This window comes from Microcaecilia unicolor, chromosome 7 (genome assembly GCF_901765095.1).
Source record: "Microcaecilia unicolor chromosome 7, aMicUni1.1, whole genome shotgun sequence".
Taxonomy (NCBI): Eukaryota; Metazoa; Chordata; class Amphibia; order Gymnophiona; family Siphonopidae; genus Microcaecilia; species Microcaecilia unicolor.
In genome coordinates, this window is record NC_044037.1 from 158,168,212 (window position 1) to 158,188,088 (window position 19,877).

At 47.2% G+C, this 19,877-nt stretch overlaps 1 protein-coding gene across 1 annotated transcript in view; it reads right to left on the minus strand.

Annotated features, from left to right (window-relative positions):
- The window catches only part of PIKFYVE (phosphoinositide kinase, FYVE-type zinc finger containing), a 750,252-nt gene that overhangs the window by 290,322 nt on the left and 440,053 nt on the right, over positions 1-19,877 (minus strand). The window contains 1 exon segment of the mRNA XM_030210724.1: positions 4,539-4,647. Within this exon segment, the coding sequence (XP_030066584.1) occupies positions 4,539-4,647 (109 nt within the window).

A 19,877-nucleotide genomic window follows, 5' to 3' on the forward strand; every position in this document is an offset into this window, starting at 1 on the left:
CTCCCTCCGCCGACGTAGTCGGGGAGCCTTCCTGGGAGGTGGCCGCGGTCGGCACCGCACGCAGTACCGACGTCGGGGACCTCAACCTGGGCGATGGACCAGCCGGCGCCACGCTCGACGGTACCGGAGGCGCAAGCACCGCCGGTACCGGAGGGGTAGGGCGCAACAGCTCTCCCAGAATCTCTGGGAGGACGGCCCGGAGGCTCTCGTTCAGAGTGGCTGCAGAAAAAGGCTGAGAGGTCGATGCAGGCGTCGACGTCAGAACCTGTTCTGGGCGAGGAGGCTGTTCCGTGCTGTCCAGAGTGGAGCGCATCGACACCTCCTGAACAGAGGGTGAGCGGTCCTCTCGGTGCCGATGCCTGCTGGGTGCCGAATCCCTCGGCGACCCAGAGCTCTCGGTGCCGACACGGGGAGGAGACCGGTGTCGATGCTTCTTCGACTTCTTCCGAAGCATGTCACCGGAGCTCCCCGGCACCGACGAGGAGGACGTAGAATCCATCCGTCGCTTCCTCGGGGCCGAGACCGAAGAGGGTCGATCCCGGGGGGGCTGTACCGCAGGAGCCCTCAGGGTAGGAGGAGACCCACCCGAAGGCTCACCGCCACCAGCAGGGGAATGGACAGCCCTCACCTGCACTCCTGACGATGCACCTCCGTCCGACGACATCAGCAGACGAAGTCTCGGTACCACCGACGTCGATGCAGTCGCCCGATGCCTCGGCGCCGATGCAGAGGTCCGATGCCTCGATGCAGTCGATGGAGCGGCAGCCAAGGAAGATGGTCCGGACGCTGACGACGTCGATGCACTCGATGCCTCCGGTGCCGATGTCGACGAAGAGCCCGAGAACAAAACGTTCCACTGGGCTAATCTCGCTACCTGAGTCCGCCTTTGTAACAGGGAACACAGACTGCAGTTCTGAGGGCGGTGCTGGGCCCCTAGACACTGAAGACACGCAGAGTGCCTATCAGTGAGCGAGATTACCCGGGCGCACTGGGTGCACTTCTTGAAGCCGCTGGAAGGCTTCGATGTCATGGGCGGAAAAATCACGCCGGCGAAATCAAAGGCCGAAATGGCGAAAATTGAAGCACCAAAATTTAAAGGGAGAAAAATCTCGACCGAGGCCAAACTAGGCCTACCCCGACAACGAAAGAAAACTTACGGGGCAAAAGTGTGAAAATTACGGGAAGGGCAGAAAACCCGAAAGGGTCTTCCGGAACACTTCCGGAGCGCTTCCCGAACTTTTTAAAAGAAAAACAAGGAAAAAACACGTCGAAAAGGACGCGCGAGGTCGACTCTCTGGGGCACGAACGGCGTAACACGACCGTACCGAGCGCGGACGAAAGAAGACTGGCCGGCTCGAGCCGGTTTCGGGCGGGAAGACGGCCGCGCATGCGCGGTGCGCATGGGCGCGCGAGGACTAGCAAATGCCTTTGCTAGTAAACTTTCCGATGGAGGGGGCTGCCGAGGACGTCAACCCATCAGTGAGAACAAGCAGCCTGCTTGTCCTCGGAGAAATATTATTATAGATATAAAAATAACAATGTGGCAAAATGCAAAGCAAGTTACAAAAACATACTTGTGCACTACAAAAATATAAAGATATATGATTGCAGCTAATATCCTAAGGAGATTAGAGACTACACAACTAAATATATATTGTGCAAAATTTCACTTAGCAGCTAGTTATACCAATACTGACCACAAATTCTGAGACAAACCAGCCTTTCACTGACAAAACCGTGGACTAACTTACAATGAACTATAGGTAGTAAATCCTGCTTCTCTTACTCTGCAGTCCTTATTGCAGACTTGAAGTGGTAAAGAATCTGATTCCTCCGTTGAGACTCTAGCAGAAGCCTCTGCAAGTCTATCTCAGTCCAAGAATAAAATCCAAGTTCTTTACTATGTATACTGATTACACAGTCTTTTGGGTAAGGCATTTGTGCTACAGTGGAACTGACCTTGTCAGCTTTATCTCAAGGAATTCAGTTCACTGGTGTGTTTAGGAAAATCAGTCTCCCTCTCATAGAGGGGCATTTTCAAACGGGGACGACCATCTCTAAGGGTGCCCAACTCTAAGGACGGTGCCGCGAAGGGGCGGGGCAAAGCGTATTATCAAAACAAGATGGACGTCCATCTTTTGTTTCGATAATACGGTCAGGGATGCCCAAATTTTGACATTTAGGTCATCCTTAGAGATGGTCGTCCTCAGTTTTCGGCGACAATGGAAACCAAAGACGTCTATCTCAAAAACGTCCAAATCCAAGCCCTTTGGTCATGGGAGGAGCCAGCATCTGTAGTGCACTGGTCCCCCTCACATGCCAGGACACCAACCGGGCACCCTAGGGGGCACTGCAGTGGACTTCACAAATTGCTCCCAGGTGCATAGCTCGCTTAACTTGGGTGCTGAGCCCCCCAACCCCCCCCCCCCAGGTCCGCCTGCCTGAAGTACACTGCACCCACTACAACTGCTCCAGGGACCTGTATACTGCTGCGATGGACCTGAGTATGGCATTTGAGGCTGGCATAGAGGCTGGCAAAAAAGTATTTTAAAACTTGTTTTTTTATAGTGGGAGGGGGTTAGTGACCACTGGTGGAATAAGGGGAGGTCATCATCGATTCCCTCCGATGGTCATCTGGTCAGTTGGGGCACCTTTTTGAGGCTTGGTCGTGAAAAAAGATGGACCAAGTAAAGTCAGTCAAGTGCTCGTCAGGGACGCCCTTCTTTTTTCTATTATCGGCCGAGGACGACCATCTCCTAATCACGCCCCAGTCCCGACTTCGCTACCCTGTCGACTCGCCCCCATGAACTTTGTTCGTCCCCACAATGGAAAGCAGTCGAGGGTGTCAAAAAATTGGTTTTCGATTATGCAGATTTGGACAACCTTGCAAGAAGGATGCCCATCTCCCAATTTGTGTCGAAAGATGGGCGTCCTTTTCTTTCGAAAATAAGTGTGATAGCCAAAAAGTCTTCTGTTCTTCTTTCTTCCTCTTCAGTCCAACATTGGCATCTTTCTGGGTCAGGTGATCTGTATAGACCAATCACAAACGGTGTACTTCAGTTCAGCCGAATTCATGGTGGGCAATGCAAGGCCTTGTGACAGCAGCAATGAAATTCTTATCAGTAACGAGGCTGATGTTAGCAACCTCCCTCTTGATTCACATATATTCCCAGAGACATTTGTCTTCTGTGAGGTAAGCACCTCCGCTCTTCCCAGGAGATCTGGAGGCTAGTTTGCAGTAAACAACGTGTCCTTGGATGAAGTATCATGGGTATGCCAAGCAGTAATTTTCCTTTGAAGAAATCTGGTTTCTGATGGCTTCAGATGTATTCAGGGCACAGGCTGTAGAATCCATATTAGTTGGTAAAAGATGGTTCAGGCTTGGATAGGCCTCAGACCAGCACAGGTGAGACAGCAGGAAAATAGCCCTACAGCTTACAAACCCCACTGCAATGTTACACTGGCTTGCAATTAAGGTTAGAATATTTTTTTAAACCGGCAGTCTCATTTTCAAAATATTGTTTGGTATGTCTCCTGATTATATGTTAGACCTGATAGAACCATCACCACGAAATGCAAGTCCAGGAACCAGAGGCTACCTACTACTCCAACTACTCAACTGCAGAAACATGATATACAAATCCATTTAAATGGCTGAATTCAGTTATATCTGGGTTCCAGATGGTGGAATTCAATTCCCAAGGTCATAAGACGTATTACCAACTACCTTCAGTTCAGAAAAGAATTAAAAATCTATCTTCTTAAGGAATGTTATGGTTGATCATACATGCTACAAATGTTCCATATTGCCTGTAATTGTAAAACAATACTATAACTTCTCCTAACCAATAATTATAATAACTGTAAGCCACATTGAACCGAAACTTTGTTTTGATTGTGGGATACAAGAAAGAAAGAAAAAGAATGAATAAATAAATGTCGGAGCATGTTCAGGCACCAGCACTCAATATCCACATCAGCAGTGTTACCGAGAAGTTATGTGGTATGACTGACATTCAGTGCCGTACCTGTATAGTTAGCTGGGCAATGATAACACTCCTATTTAAGTGGTCCTACTTACCCAGCTGGCTATGCGGGCACTGGCACTGATTGTCGTAGATGCTTGCATAACTCCCGCCTCTGCCCTGACCGTCCCAGCAGCACCATAGCAGTCAGAGCGAATATTCATCTGAACTACCCAGTTAAGTAATGCTGAATATTCTCTCCTTACCTGCTCAGTGTGATTTCACTGGGCAGGAGCCTCCCCTGCCTGGTTATATTGGTTTGGACATCCTAATGTAATTACACAAGGTTTCTGAAAACTTCCAAACACCTTCAAAAAATAACTTTCAAAATACTTTATCTTTATAAACTAGAATCATAATGTTATTTTAATATCCAAACACATGAGAACTCTCCTCAAAACAGAAAGATGGGATTTGATGCCTGCTCCCTGAATGCCAACAGAAATCCTTCTATAACTAAGAGAGTTATAGAAGATCCTATCAAACAACAGGATGGGGCACAATAACCATTACCTCTTTTTGTGCAAAGAGGTCCTCCATCTTCTCCTCCCGAGTTTTATTGAAGGTGTCGGTTTTCAGAGAAGTGAGACGATCATCCACTGCTAGATACATCTGAGACACTCTATATACACAAGAAGAGAAACAACCTATTAACAGCTGTAACAGCCACCATGCAGCACAAAGGAAGCTTCCACTCCCCACCACAGATCTCAATTATGAGTTACTCAAGTTTTCTGGCAAGAGAACAGAAGTTAAATTGTTTTGGGTCACACTATTTGACAGCATGGGGCACATCCTCAACATGTAGAGACTCATCTGGCTGCAATTTCATAAAACATAGAGACATATATAAGTTATCATACCCTGGGATATGAATTGTTTGAGCACATTCAAAAGAGCATAAAAGTGTACATTATATTAGGGCACCAGATTACTAGAACAATCTCTTCTAAATGAACAAAAATAAACTAGAGAAAAACTTTTCCTAGTTATTTGTGTTAAAACTGGTAGACCATGACATTATTGACAAATAGAATACATAAGAAGAATATTCTACAGTCCTCTATGAAAAACTAGCAATCAGGGCTGGGTCAAGGGACTGTGGTGCCCTAAAAACTTTTATATTGGCGGCCCCCTCAACCACGCACAATCCAGTATCTCTATCTCTCCACTCTCTCCCTCTCTCCTCGCCCCTCCCTCACAATCCAGCATCTCCTCTTCTCTCAACTTTCCTGTCTAGTTAAATCGCTCCTGATCACCTGAATACCAATATTCAGCGACACTTAACTGGATAGTGTTGAGGAATATCACCACAGACCACTCCTACACTGTCCGGTTAGTGTCGGGGAGATCAGTAGGCAGAGTATGAAAAAAGTTGGGATCTGACTGGTTAGCGATCATATTCAGATCACTAATCAGTTTGTTAAACGAGTAAAGTTAAGACAGCAAAAAGATCGTCCTAACTTTAGCCACAAAGCTAGCCAGGCTCTGGTCTGAATATTGGCCGGTGCCCAGTTAGCTTACGGTTTCTGGCACTAGCACTCCTGAATACCCTCATGACCCCAATCCCCACTCCTTCCCATCCTGCACATGTTCTAAGGTGGCTCGAGGTCCCCCCCCCCCCCCCCCGGGCCTACCCGTGAATACCTGGAGGCATATTTTCAAAGAACTTAGCCTTCCAAAGTTCCATAGAAACCTATGGAACTTTGGAAGGCTAAGTGCTTTGAAAATATGCCTCCTGGTGGTCCAGTGGGGGTCGTTTGGGCAGGAGTGATGCCTTCTCGCTCCTCCCAGTCTCAGCAGCTACTGTAAAATGGCTGCCATGACTAGTGGAAGTTTCATAGTACTAGTCTCGGGACGCCTTAGAGTATGTACAGGGTGAGAGAGGGAGGAGATTGTTTGGAGCAGACAGCACCTTATGCAGGTTCCAGCTGATATTCAGCCAGGACCCACAAAAGCCCCGATGGCTTCCTGAACTTTATTTAGGCCCAAATATGCAATGCCTGTGCCCAAACATGGCCCAGCATTAAATAATCAAGGCTATTTCTGCCAATGGCAGTGTTTTACACAGGGGCATAGCTACGGATGGGCCTGTGTGGGCCCAGGCCCACCCAATCTTGGCTCAGGCCCACCCAGTCTTTTTTGGCCCTTTTCATCCACCCGCCATCCAGCACAAGATCCCTCCCGTTGCACCTCGCTGGGTCCGCACTAATAAACAAACAAGGCAGAGGCATAGGACCATGGCTCTCTGCCTGCCGCTATTGCTTCCTTTGCCGGCACGGAAGTTTACTTCAAAAGAAGCAGGACCGGCACAGGAAACAGTAGCGGCAGGCAGAGAGCCAATGGTCCTGTGCCTCTGCCTTGTTTGTTTATTTGTGCGAACCCAGCAAGGTGCAACGGGAAGGATATTGTGTTGAATGGCGCTTGGATGAAAGGGGAAAGAGAGAGAAACGTGGCGAGGGGAAAGTGGTGTGAGTGTGTCGCCGCTCCAGTTTATTCCATCTCAGGAGGTAAGAGCGAGAGCCCCGGCATTAGCCACCCTGAGTAGCTTGGCAGTAATGGTCCTTGCCCTGGTCAGCTGTGTCCTTGATTTGTGCCCCCAACTGGGCCCACCGTCCTTATCCCATTAGATGCCTGATCTCCTGGGGTGCGGCCTCCTTTTCCCTCGGTTCTCCAGCCCCTCCCCCTTTGTCTTCACTGCCAGGGGAGGGGGGGAGGAAGTTTGTTGGTGGGTTTCTGGGCAGGGATGGGCTCAGTACCAAGATTAAAATAATAATTTAAAAAAGGTTGTATGTTTTATGTTGGTTGTTGGGTGGGGGTGATCTCTGCAGCAACAAGACATTAAAAAATAAAATGTTTTATATTTAATGCTGGTTTGCTTCATGGTGGAGAGAGAGGGAGATTGGGAAGAGCAGGGGGAAGAGCAGGGTAGATGCCAGACTATGGGGGGGGGGGGGGGGGGGATAGGTAGAGGGTAGAGCAGGGCTGACGCTAGGCTACAGGGAGAGATGGGAGAGTTTGGGTAGAGCTGATGCCAAGCTGTACGGATAAATGGTAGGAAAAGGAAGGATAGGGCTGATGCTGGGCAATGAGGATGGATGGGAGTGATGCCGGCTATGGGGATGGATTGGGGAATAGGGAAGGGCTGATGACGGGCTACAGGATAATTTTTAATTTTTGGTCCTCTATTCTGTAATTGATAAGGGTTGGTATGTGTTCTGCATGTGACCGATATGAGAGATTCTGCTGGCATATGGTTTGTGTTGTATTTATTTATTTTATTGCATTTGTATTCCACATTACCCCACCTATTTGCAGGCTCAATGTGGCTTACAGAGTTTTGTTATGACATAGTCATTACAGGAAATCAGATACAATTGGTAATGTACAGAGTTTTGTTATGACAGTCATTACAGGATATCAAATACAATTGGTAGTATACAAAGATTAAGTAAGGGAAGAGAGAAGGAGGTGTTAGGGAGGATAGTATAGAATGTGGACTATCATAGCTGGGTGGATTCGTGGGGTAGTTTTGTAAGGCTATGGGTTCTCTTTGTAGGCCTTGTTGAAGAGATGTGTCTTCAAGGATTTGCAAAAATTCATTAATTCGTCAGTAGTTTTCAGGGCTGTAGGTAATGCATTCCACAACTGCGTGCTCATGTAAGAGAAGGTGGTGGAGTGTATCAGCTTGTATTTTAGTCCTTTACAGCTGGGGAAGTGCAGGTTGAGAAATTTGGGGGATGATCTTATGGCATTTCTGGGAGGTAGGTCCACGAGATTTAGCATGTAGATTGGGCGTCTGCGTGAATGATTTTGTGCAGATCTTGAAAACAATGCGTTCCTTAAGTGGGAGCCAGTGAAGTTTCTCTCTTAGGGGTCTTGCACTTTCATATTTGGTTTTTCCAAATACGAGTCTGGCGGCGGTATTCTGGGCTGTTTGGAGTTTTTTGATAGACTGTTCTTTGCAGCCTGCGTATAGTGCGTTGCAGTAGTCCAGATGACTTATTACCATTGATTGTACCAAAATCCGCCCCTTTCTTTCCGAGCACTCTACCAAAACCCTCATCCACACCCTTGTCACCTCTCGTTTAGACTACTGCAATCTGCTTCTTGCTGGCCTCCCACTTAGTCACCTCTCCCCTCTCCAGTCGGTTCAAAACTCTGCTGCCCGTCTCATCTTCCGCCAGGGTCGCTTTACTCATACTACCCCTCTCCTCAAGACCCTTCACTGGCTCCCTATCCGTTTTCGCATCCTGTTCAAACTTCTTCTACTAACCTATAAATGTATTCACTCTGCTGCTCCCCAGTATCTCTCCACACTCGTCCTTCCCTACACCCCTTCCCGTGCACTCCGCTCCATGGATAAATCCTTCTTATCTGTTCCCTTCTCCACTACTGCCAACTCCAGACTTCGCGCCTTCTGTCTCGCTGCACCCTACTCCTGGAATAAACTTCCTGAGCCCCTACGTCTTGCCCCATCCTTGGCCACCTTTAAATCTAGACTGAAAGCCCACCTCTTTAACATTGCTTTTGACTCGTAACCACTTGTAACCACTCGCCTCCACCTACCCTCCTCTCTTCCTTCCCGTTCTCATTAATCGATTTGATTTGCTTACTTTATTTATTTTTTGTCTATTAGATTGTAAGCTCTTTGAGCAGGGACTGTCTTTCTTCTATGTTTGTGCAGCGCTGCGTATGCCTTGTAGCGCTATAGAAATGCTAAATAGTAGTAGTAGTAGTAGTAGGTACGGAAGATGTATCTCAGGAAGAAAGGTTTTACTCTTTTGAGTTTCCACATGGAATGAAACATCTTTTTTGTTGTATTCTTCACGTGGGTATCGAGTGTGAGCTTTCGGTCAATGGTAACTCCAAGAATTTTCAGATTTTGTGAGACGGGAAGAAGCAGTATGGTGTGGATATGGTGGAGTATTTGTTTGTGTTGTGTTGTGTTGTGAGGTGAGTACAAGACATTGTGTTTTTTCTGCGTTGAGTTTTAGCTGGAATGCATCCGCCCAGGAGTGCATGATTTGGAGGCTTTGGTTGATCTCGTTGGTATGAGTCTGACTTGTCTGAATTTTCCAATGGAATGTGTATTGCTGCTATGTATATTCACCTCTTCCTTTATAAAAGTATACTGTTGTTGGTATTCATGTTCAGAATTGGTGTTAAGGAGCTTCTTTGCAGGCTTTAGTCTTACTTCACAAAGTACTTGGCAGTGAAGGGATTTTGCATTGCTATTATTGAGGTACTACCAGAATTTGAAAACATTTTTCCGATGTAATTATATTGCAGGATCCTGCCATGAATGTTGAAATGTTTGCCATTGTAGTAGACTTATGTATGGTCAATTTTAAGATATGGGATAATGTATTCATATTTAAAAATATCAATTTCTACATTAGATATGTGTGTAGTTATGTTGATGCAGGGCAGCTGTTGGGCAGACTACTCAGAAATCCATTATCAAGTGAATTCTATGGCATTATTTTGTAGTATCACAAGAAACACTACTATATACACAGTGCTCACCCAAAATCTCAGGACTGGCTACGCCACTTGTTTTACAAAACCACAGACCACTGTGGGCTGAATATCAGCCAGTACCTGTCATAGGGACGTGTTTAGTAAGGTGCAGAAAGCAGTTAGGGTGGATTTTAGTTCATGCTAGTCACAAGTTGCTAGCCCCTGCTAACATCCATCAAGCAGCCTGTGTGGTAAAAATCTTATGCTAACTGTTTAGACTGGGATAAAGAAGGGTATGGACAGAAATTGGGTGTGGATAGTACATTGCAGTCAGCATGTGGTAGGTAGAGTGGGCTGTTAAAAGTTCAGTTAACAAGCGCCCACCTAATACCACGTCAGTGGGTGGCGTTAGCTGCACCCATACTCGCTGCACTTGAATATAAAACATGTTATGGAACATATCTGTGTAGAAACTGCAGTGGCAATGCTGGACACACCCAACAGTTAACACAGAAAGGCCGATATTCAGACCATGGGAGGTAGCTGGGCTGCCTCCTATGGCTGGTGCCGAGCCCAGATATTCAATCCCGGGCTTTTTCCAGTGACTGTCATTGAAAAACCAGTTTATACTTAACCACCTGAGTCAATGTTCAGCGCTGGCCGGTTAGGTTGAAGACGGGCAAACATAGGCCTGCTACTTTGGAGGCCTAATTTGGCTGCCAAACTTAGCCAGCGATGCACTGAATATTAGCAGATAGCCAGTTAAATTGCATGATATAGCAAAGATACTTACCTGTAGCAGGTATTCTCCGAGGACAGCAGGCTTCATATTCTCACAAGTGGGTAGACGCCATCCTGCGTCGCCCGGTTCAGCAATATGCCACAGAAAAAATGAGAGCTTTTTGCAGCGCAAGCAGTGCTCCAGTGTGCATGTGCGATTGCCTTCCTACATCCAGCGCGACCACACTTTTCACTTTAATACAAAAGCAAAAACCAAATAAAATATAAAAAAGAGACAACTCCAAGGGGAAGTGGGCGGGATTGTGACAATATGAAGCCTGCCATCCTCAGAGAATACCTGCTACAGGTAAGTATCTTTGCTTTCTCCGAGGACAAACAGGCTAATATTCTCACAAGTGGGGAATCACAAGCATCCAGGCTGAGCCAAAACAACAAACATTGGTCAACTGGGCCTCGCAACGGCGAGGACTTAACGCAGATTAACCTATATACAAACTAGATGAGAGTGCAGCCTGGAACAGAATAAAATGGACCTAGGAGGGTGGAGTTGGATTCTAGACCCCCCAAAAGATTTTGCAACACTGTTTGCCCGAACCGGCTGTCACGTCGGGCATGCTGATTAAGGCAGTACTGACATGTGAATACGTGGACTGAAGACCATGCAGCAGCCTTGCAAATCTCTTCAATGGAGGCTGACTTCAAGTGGGATACTGACGCAGCCATGACTCTGACATTATGAGCCATGACATGACCCTCCAAAGTCAGCCCAGCTCGGGCATAAGCAAAGGAAATGCAATCTGCTAGCCAAATGGAAATGGTGCGTTTCCCGATGGCGACCCCCATCCTGTTGGGATCAAAAGAAACTAAAAGCTGGGTGGACTGTTTGAAGGGCTTCAACTGCTCCATATAAAAGGTCAACACTCTCTTGCAGTCCAAGATGTGCAAGCTGCTTTCAACAAGATAGGCATGAGGTCGGAGAAAGAACGGAGAAAGAATGTTGGCAAGACAATCGACTGGTTCAGATAGAACTTCGACACCACCTTCGGCAGGAACTTAGGAAGTGTGCAGAGGACTACTCTGTTGTGATGAAACTTAGTATAAGGTGCATCTACTACTAAGGCCTGAAGCTCACTGACCTTACAAGCTGAAGTAACAGCCACCAAGAAAAAGACTTTCCAGGTCAAGTACTTCAGATGGCAGGAATTCAATAGCTCAAAAGAAGATTTCATCAGCTGTGTGAGAATGACGTTAAGATGCAATGACACTGGTGGCTCTGACAGGGGCCTTTAACAAAAGCAAACCTCTCATGACGCGAACTAAAGGCTGTCCAGATATAGGCTTACCTACTACATGCTCGTAAGCACTAATTGCACTAAGGTGAACCCTTGCAGAGTTGGTCTTGAGACCAGACTCTGATAACTGCAGAAGGTATTCAAGCAGGGTCTGTGTAGGACAGGAAAGGGAAAGGAAAATGGGACTTGAAATACCGCCTGAGGTTTTTTGCAACTACATTCAAAGCGGTTTATTTATTTATGTTACATTTGTATCCCACATTTTCCCACCTATTTGCAGGCTCAATGTGGCTTACATAGTACCGTAGGCATTCGCCAAGAACGGTAGGGGAACAAAAAATACAAGGTGATACTGTGTTCGTATAAAGGGTCCATTTCTTTGAGGCATAAGGGGGATTAGAAAGAGGGAAGGTTAAATAGTGTCCGATACGATATATATTTTGCATATATTCAGTTACTTACTTTGTACCAGGGGCAATGGAGTGTTAAGGGACTTGCCCAGAGTCACAAGGAGCTGCAGTGGGAATCGAACTCAGTTCCCCAGGATCAAAGTCCACTGCACTAACCTCTAGGCTACTCCTCCACTCCAGGGTATCTATGGCCTTGCTGTCACACCAGACGGCAAACCTCCTCCATTTAAAAGAATAACACTTCTTAGTGGAATCTTTCCTGGAAGTCAACAAGGCCCAGGAGACACTCTCCGAAAGACCCAAGGAAGCAAATTCTAGGCTCTCAACATCCAAGCCATGAGAGCCAGAGACTGGAGTTTGGGAAAAGGAAGCGACCCCTCGTTCTGTGTGATGACAGTAGGAAAACATTCCTATCTCCATGGTTCTTCGGAGGACAATTCCAGAAGAAGAGGGAACCATATCTGTTGAGGCCACTAGGCTGCATCAGAATCATGGTTCTGCAGTCTCGCTCGAATTTCAACAAAGTCTTTCCCACCAGAGGTATCAGAAGATACACATACAGAAGGCCTGTCCTCCAATGTAGAAGGAAGGCATCTGACGCTAGTCTGTTGTGGCCCTGAAGCCTGGAACAGAACTGAGGGACCTTGTGGTTGATCTGAATGGCAAAAAGATCCACCGAGGGAGTGCCCCACGCTCGAAGATCTTGCAAGCTATGCCCATATTTAGAAACCACTCATGAGATTGCATTATCCTGCTCAGCCTGTCGGCGAGTTGTTGCTTACGCCTGCCAGATATAAGTGGATTGGGGAAGCATGCCGTGTTGGCAAGCCCAATGCCACATCTGGACAGCTTCCTGACACACACGGAAAGGTCCGATGCCCCCCTGTTTGTTGGTGTAATACATCACAACCTGATTGTTTGGATTAGAATAATTTGATGGACAGTGGATCTCTGACAGCCTATACAGCATTCCAGATCACTCTTAGTTCCAGGAGACTGATCTGAAGACTCGTTTCCTGGAGGGAACTAGCTCCTTAACATTGAAGCCCATGTACATGAGCTCTCCATCTCAGGAGAGAAACATCCATCATCAGCATTTCTTGCGGCCAAGGAATTTGGAATGGAAGTCCCAAGGTCAAATTGGGCCGAATTGTCCACCACTGAAGAGAACATACAAGCTCCGGGGACATTTGGATGACATCCTTTAGATCCCCCATGGCTTGATGCCACTGAGAAGTTTGGGTCCATTGAGCAGATCTCATGTGCAGGCGTGCCATGGGTAATGTAAACTGTGGAAGCCATGTGGACTAACAATCTCAACATTTGCCAAGCTGTGACCTGCTGCAATGTCTAAACCTTGGATGCTAGGGAAAGAAGTTTGTCCGTACGCACCTCCGGGAGGTAGGCTCAGACAGTCCGTGTCGAGCAGGGCCCCTATGAACTCTAATTGTTGAACTGGATGGAGATGGGACTTGGGTTTGTTGATAACAAACCCTAGTAGTCCTCGCACCCGAATAGTTATCTGCATGGACTCCTGAGCACAGTCCTCAGAGGTGCTCTTCACCAGTCAATCATCTAGATAAGACAATCATCTAGATAAGTATGCACAGCAACGCTGTGACTACCGCTACACACTTGGTAAAGACCCTAGGAGCTGACGAGAGGCCAAAAGGCAACATGCGGTACTGAAAGTGATGTGTTCCCAGCCAAAACTAAAGATACTTACGATGGGCTGGAAGTATCAGGATATGTGTATATGCATCCTTCAGATAGCATAGCCAATCGTTTTCCTGAATCATGGGAAGAAGGGTGTATTCTAGCCGGACCTGGTGAAGAACCCACTGGTCGGAGGTTATGAGAGGCCTCCTTTGGTGAAAAAACATTAACCTCTCCTCAACCGGCAAGTACTTTGGACTGTGGCTATGCTCTGCTGAAGCCAGTCAAAAGCTCGTCCCTTGCTTTTGCTGGGGAGCAGCAGATGCCTTCGGTGCACACCACTGATGAGAACGAGTGCACTGGGGATGAGCCTGAGCAGGCTGGTGAGCCGCAGGAGTGTACCTATGCCTAGAGAAGAAATAGGGCGCACTCTGTGACTTACCAAAATATCTTCTGGAACAGCAAGCAGTTGCAGAAGACGCCCAGCGGGAGACAGAAGACATAGCATCGGTGTGCTTCTTGATTTGGTCAGAGACCTCTTCGACCTTCTCTCCAAAAAGTTTATCCCCCCAGGCAAGGGGCATCCACCAACTTCTGCTGAACAGAATGTTCCAGGTCAGAAACACACTGCAATGAGAGTCTTTGCATTGCTATACCTTGGGCAGAGATCCTGGATGTCACATCAAAAGTATTGTAAGTGCCCCTGGATAAGAACTTGCAACACACTTTCTGCTGCTTTACCAGCTGGCAAAACGGCTCGGCCTGCTTCAGAGGGAGTGCATCGACCAAGTCTGACAGCTGCCGCACTGAGTTCCGCAAGTATAAGATTGTGAAGGGTTGGTATGACTGGATACAGGCGATAAGCATAGAGGCCTGATACATCTTTCTCCCAAAAGAGTCCAGGGTTCTAGCTTCTCTGCCTGGGGGAGCTGAGGCATAGTCCCAAGAACTCCTGGCTTTTTTGAGAGCGACATCTACCAACATGGAGTCGTGAGGTAACTGAGACCTCACCAAATCAGGTTTCCCGTGGATCTGATTCTGGGTATCAACATTCTTGGGGACCACAGGGACAGACGGGATGCCCAGTTCCTGACGAGGACTTCCTTGAGTACCTCATGGAGAGGAGCAGTCACTACCTCCTAAGGAGGGGAGGTGTAGTCCAGGACCTCAAGCATCTTGGCCCTGGGCTCATCCTCCACTTCTACAGGGAATGGAATAGCCTCAGCCATTTCCCGCACAAAAGAGGTGAAAGAGAGGCTCTCAGGTAGAGACAATCTCCTCTCAGGTTGTGGGGAGGTGTCAGAAGAAATCCTGTAGGGCTCATCGGAAGTAAAGTACCTGGGATCCTCTTCTGATTCTTATGAGCGCTCCTCGTCGGTGTCGGAGAGAGCACCTCCCTGAGGGATGTCCGAGATCGAGCCTGCCTCAATGTCAAGGACCCATGTCCTCATGAGCGGCGTCAAGAAACCAGCTCCCGTCTCAACTCCGGCAAAGTTTCCTCCACCAACATCGAGGGGGTGCCGGCCTGGGTGGCAGTCGACACCAGGGCTGCAAGACACACTGCTGACTGAGGGCCAGGCGAGGGCCGCAGCATGGGGTATGGTAGGTGCAAGCACCCCCAATACTGATGCACATCGCTGCATAAGGCCATCCAGCTTAGGGAGTAAAGCCTGGATGCGCTCATCAAAGGTTCCCATCAGGAAAGACTCCGGGGTGCCAGGGCCGATGCAGGTGCAAGATCTTGGCTGCCTGGAGACACAGGCATTGGCACCTCTTGAATGCAAGGAGAGCAGTCCTCCCGGCGCCGACGCTTCTTGGATGCCGAATCCCTTGGCGCTCCGGAACTCCCGGCACTGAATGTCAATGGAGATCGGTGATGGTGCATCTTGGCCTTCGACCAATGCACATCACCCATGCTCCTCAGTGCCAACAAGGATGACATCGAATCCTCACATCGCCTCTGGGTTAGGTCCAACTATGGACAGTCCCGAGGGGCCTGCATAGCAGGAGGCCTCGAAATAGGTGGAGACCCACTCGATGTCTTGCTGTTCCCAGTGTCAGGGTCTCAAAGCTGTTCCCAGTGTCAGGGTCTCAAAGCAGTCATCCCTATCGTGACTCCCAATGCCGGTGCAGCACTTGATGCCGAAGAACCGGACCTGGCTCCAAAAATCATTTTGCATTGAGCCTCTTGGGAAACCTAGGCCCTTTTCTTCAAACAAAGACAAAGGACACAGTTGGCAGGGCCATGGTCAGGCCCAAGGCACTGGAGACACCAAGAATGGGTGTCTTTTCCTGAGATGGTCCAGTTGACCCCTTGAAGCCACTGGGAGTCTTTCTGGACTTGGAAGAAAAAATGGCTTTGGTTAAATTAAAAGTCACGATCGTGCCTTCCATAGTAACATAGTAAATGACGGCAGATAAAGACCTGGTACAGTCCATCCAGTCTGCCTGACAAGATACTTTATATGTATACCCGAGTTTAATTTGTTCTTGCCTTTCTCAGGGCACAGACCATAGAAGTTTGCCCAGTACTGTTCTTGTACTAAGTTCTGAAGCTATCATCAAAGCTCCTTAAAATTTACACTCCAGTCCATCCCTATCTATTCAGTCACGATCAGGGTGTAGACCGTAGAAGTCTGCCCAGCTCTCGTTTTGTTTCCCAATTACCGGCGTCGCCACCCAATCTCCACTAAGATTCCGTGGAACCATTCCTTCTAAAAAGGATTTCTTTGTGTTTATCCCACGCACGTTTGGATTCCATTACCATTTTCATCTTCACCACCTCCCACGGGAGGGCATTCCACATGTCCACCACCCTCTCCGTGAAAAAATACTTCCTGACATTAGTCGTGAGTCTGCCCCCCTTCAACCTCAATTCATGTCCTCTAGTTCTACTGCCTTCCTGTCTCCAAAAAAGGTTCGTTTGTGGATTAATACCTTTCAAATATTTGAACATCTGTATCATGTCACCCGTTTCTCCTTTCCTCCAAGATATACATGTTCAGGTCAGCAAGTCTCTCCTCATATAGTTTGCAACGCAAATCCCATACCATTTTTTTTAACTTTTCTTTGCACCACTTCTAGTCTTTTTACATTTTTAGAAAGATACGGGCCTCCAAAACTGAATACAATACTCCAAGCAGGGGCCTCACCAATGACTTGTAGTGGGGAATCAACACCTCCTTTTTTCTTCTGGTTATGCCCCTCTCTATGCAGCCTAGCATCCTTCTGGCCACAGCCGTCGCATTATTTCTTCACCTTCAGATCCTCAGACATCAACACCCCAAGGAGGGGCATAGTCGAAAGGGGCGCCCAAGTTTTCCTGAGGACGTCCTCGCAGGATGTCCATGCGAAGGGGCAGGTCAACCCGTATTATCGAAACAAGATGGGCGTCCATCTTTCGTTTTGATAATACTGTCGGGGAAGTCCAAATCTCAACATTTAGGTCGACCTTAGAGATGGTCGTCCCTGATTTTTGGCGATAATGGAAATCGAGGACGCCCATCTCAGAAACGACCAAATCCAAGCCATTTGGTCATGGGAGGAGCCAGCATTCGTAGTGCACTGGTCCCCCTCACATGCCACGACACCAACCGGGCACCCTAGGGGGCACTGCAGTGGACTTCAGAAAAAGCTCCCAGTGCATAACTCCCTTACCTCAGGTGCTGAGCCCCCCAACCCCCCCCCCCCCAAAATCCACTCCCCACAACTGTACACCACTACAATAGCCCTTAGGGATGAAGGGGGCACCTGGATGTGGGTACAGTGGGTTTCTGGTGGGTTTTGGAGGGCTCACATTTACCACCACAAGTGTAAGAGGTAGGGGGGATGGGCCTGGGTCCGCCTACCTGATGTGCACTGCAGTACCCACTAAAACTGTTCCAGGGACCTGCATACTGCTGTGATGGAGCTGGGTATGATATTTGAGGCTGGAAAAATATTTTTAAACATCTTTTAGGGTGGGAGGGGGTTAGTGACCACTGGGGGAGTAAGGGGAGGTCATCCCCGATTCCCTCCTGTAGTCATCTGGTCATTTAGGGCACATTTTTGTGGCTTGGTCGTAAAAGGAAAAGGACCAAGTAAAGTCGTTCAAGTGTTCATCAGGGACACCCTTCTTTTTTCCATTATCGGTCGAGGACACCCATGTGTTAAGCATGCCCCAGTCCCGCCTTCGCTATGCTGTCGACATGCCCCCGTGAACTTTGGCCGTCCCCGTGACGGAAATCAGTTCAGGACGCCCAAAATCGGCTTTCAATTATGCCAATTTGGGCGACCCTGTAAGAAGGACACCCGTCTTGCGATTTGTGTCCCAAGATGGGTGCCCTTCTCTTTCGAAAATAAGCCTGAAGGTCTCTCTCCTGAGTCAAGCTTACTAATTTCTCCCCTCCTATTCGGTATCTCTCTTTTGGGTTTCTGCACCCCAAGTGCATCACTCTACACTTCTTGGAATTAAATTTTAACTACAAGTACTCCAGAAAGCCCAAAAGTATAAAAAATAATAAAGAAAAGAAAAGAAATTTTTTTGAAAAATAAGGATGAAAATAAAATATATGTCCAAAATAATTATTTATATAAAGTGTAAAGGGTGCTCAGTTTTTATAGCGCATTACACAAACCTTGGTCTCATGTAACTGTAATGCGGACCACCACAGTACAGCACCATAAGATAAGTGCCACCATTCTTCATACGTTACATACTGTCTTTTATAATATATGGTTGAATGAGGATGGTTACTGGTGCAATGATGGGGACATGGTGTCATTACAGTTACATGAGACCAAAGTCTGTGTAATGGGCTATAAAAACTGAGCACCCTTTATACACTTTATATAAATTATTATTTTGGACATATACTTTATTTTTATCTATATTTTTCAAAAAAATTCTTTTTGTTTCTTTTCTTTATTATTTTTTATACTATTGGGGTTTCTGGAATACTTGTAGTTTTATCTTTGTAGAAACCATTCTGACATTTAACCCATTATTAGATTTAGAGTACTGAATTTTAACTGCCAGACACTCGACCATTCTTCTAAGGTTCGGAGATCCCTTCTCATTGTTTCTACTCCCTCCAGGGTACCCACTATATTGGCTCTTTTTGTGTCATCCGCACACCTTTCCTTCTAACCCTTCAGCAATATCTCCCACAAATACATTAAACGGAATAGGCCCCAGCACCAACCACTGAAGAACTCCACTGCTCACCTTCCTTTCCTCCGAGCGGATTCCATTTACCACCACCCTCTGCCACCTGTCAGTCAACCACTTTCTTATCCAGTTCACCACTTTCGGTCCTAAGTTCAACCCTTTCAGCTTATTCATGAGTCTTCTGTGGGGGACCATATCAAAGGCTTTGCTGAAATCCAAGTAGATTACATCTAGCGCACATCCTTCATCCAGTTCTTTGGTCACCCAGTCAAAGAAATTAATAAGATTCGTTTGGCAGGATTTTCCCTTGGTAAAGCCATGTTGCCTCGGATCCTGTAACCTGTTGGCTTCTAGAAAGTTAACTATCCTTTCTTTCAGCAGCGACTCCATTATTTTTCCTACCACCGATGTGAGACTTACCGGTCTGTAGTTTCCCACTTCTTCTCTGTCTCCACTTTTGTGAAGAGGGACCACATCTGCTGGTCTCCAATCCCACGGAACCTCTCCCGTCTCTAAAGATCTATTAAATAAATCTTTAAGAAGTCCCGCCAGGACCTCTCTGAGCTCCCTCAGTATCCTAGGAAGTATCCCATCCGGCCCCATAGCTTTGTCCACCTTCAGATTCTCAAGCTGTTTATAAACTCTTTCTTCCGTAAACGGCGCAGTATCCACTCCGTTCCCAGATGTTCCCTCGGCAGCCGACCACGGTCTTTCTCCAGGATTTTCCTCCATGAACACCGAGAAATAATTGCTTAGCACGTTCGCTTTATCTTCATTACTCTCCACATAGCCATTCTCATTATCTTTCAGTCTCGCAATTCCATTCCTATCTCTTCTCCCTTCTCCAATATATCTGAAAAAGGTCTTGTCAACTCTCTTTACATCTTTAGCCATTTTTTCTTCCGCTCGCACTTTCGCTAGCCGTATTTCCCTCTTCGCTTCTTTCAGTTTAATCCGATAACCTTTACCGTGATCCTCTCATTGTGTTCTTTTGTATTTCTTGAACAAAGCCTCTTTTGCTCTTATTTTTTCAGCTACTTGTTTGGAGAACCATACAGGCTTCCTGCTTCTCTTGTTTTTGTTTACTTTCCTCACAAAAAGGTCAGTCATCATATTTAGAGCAACCTTTACTTGGACCACT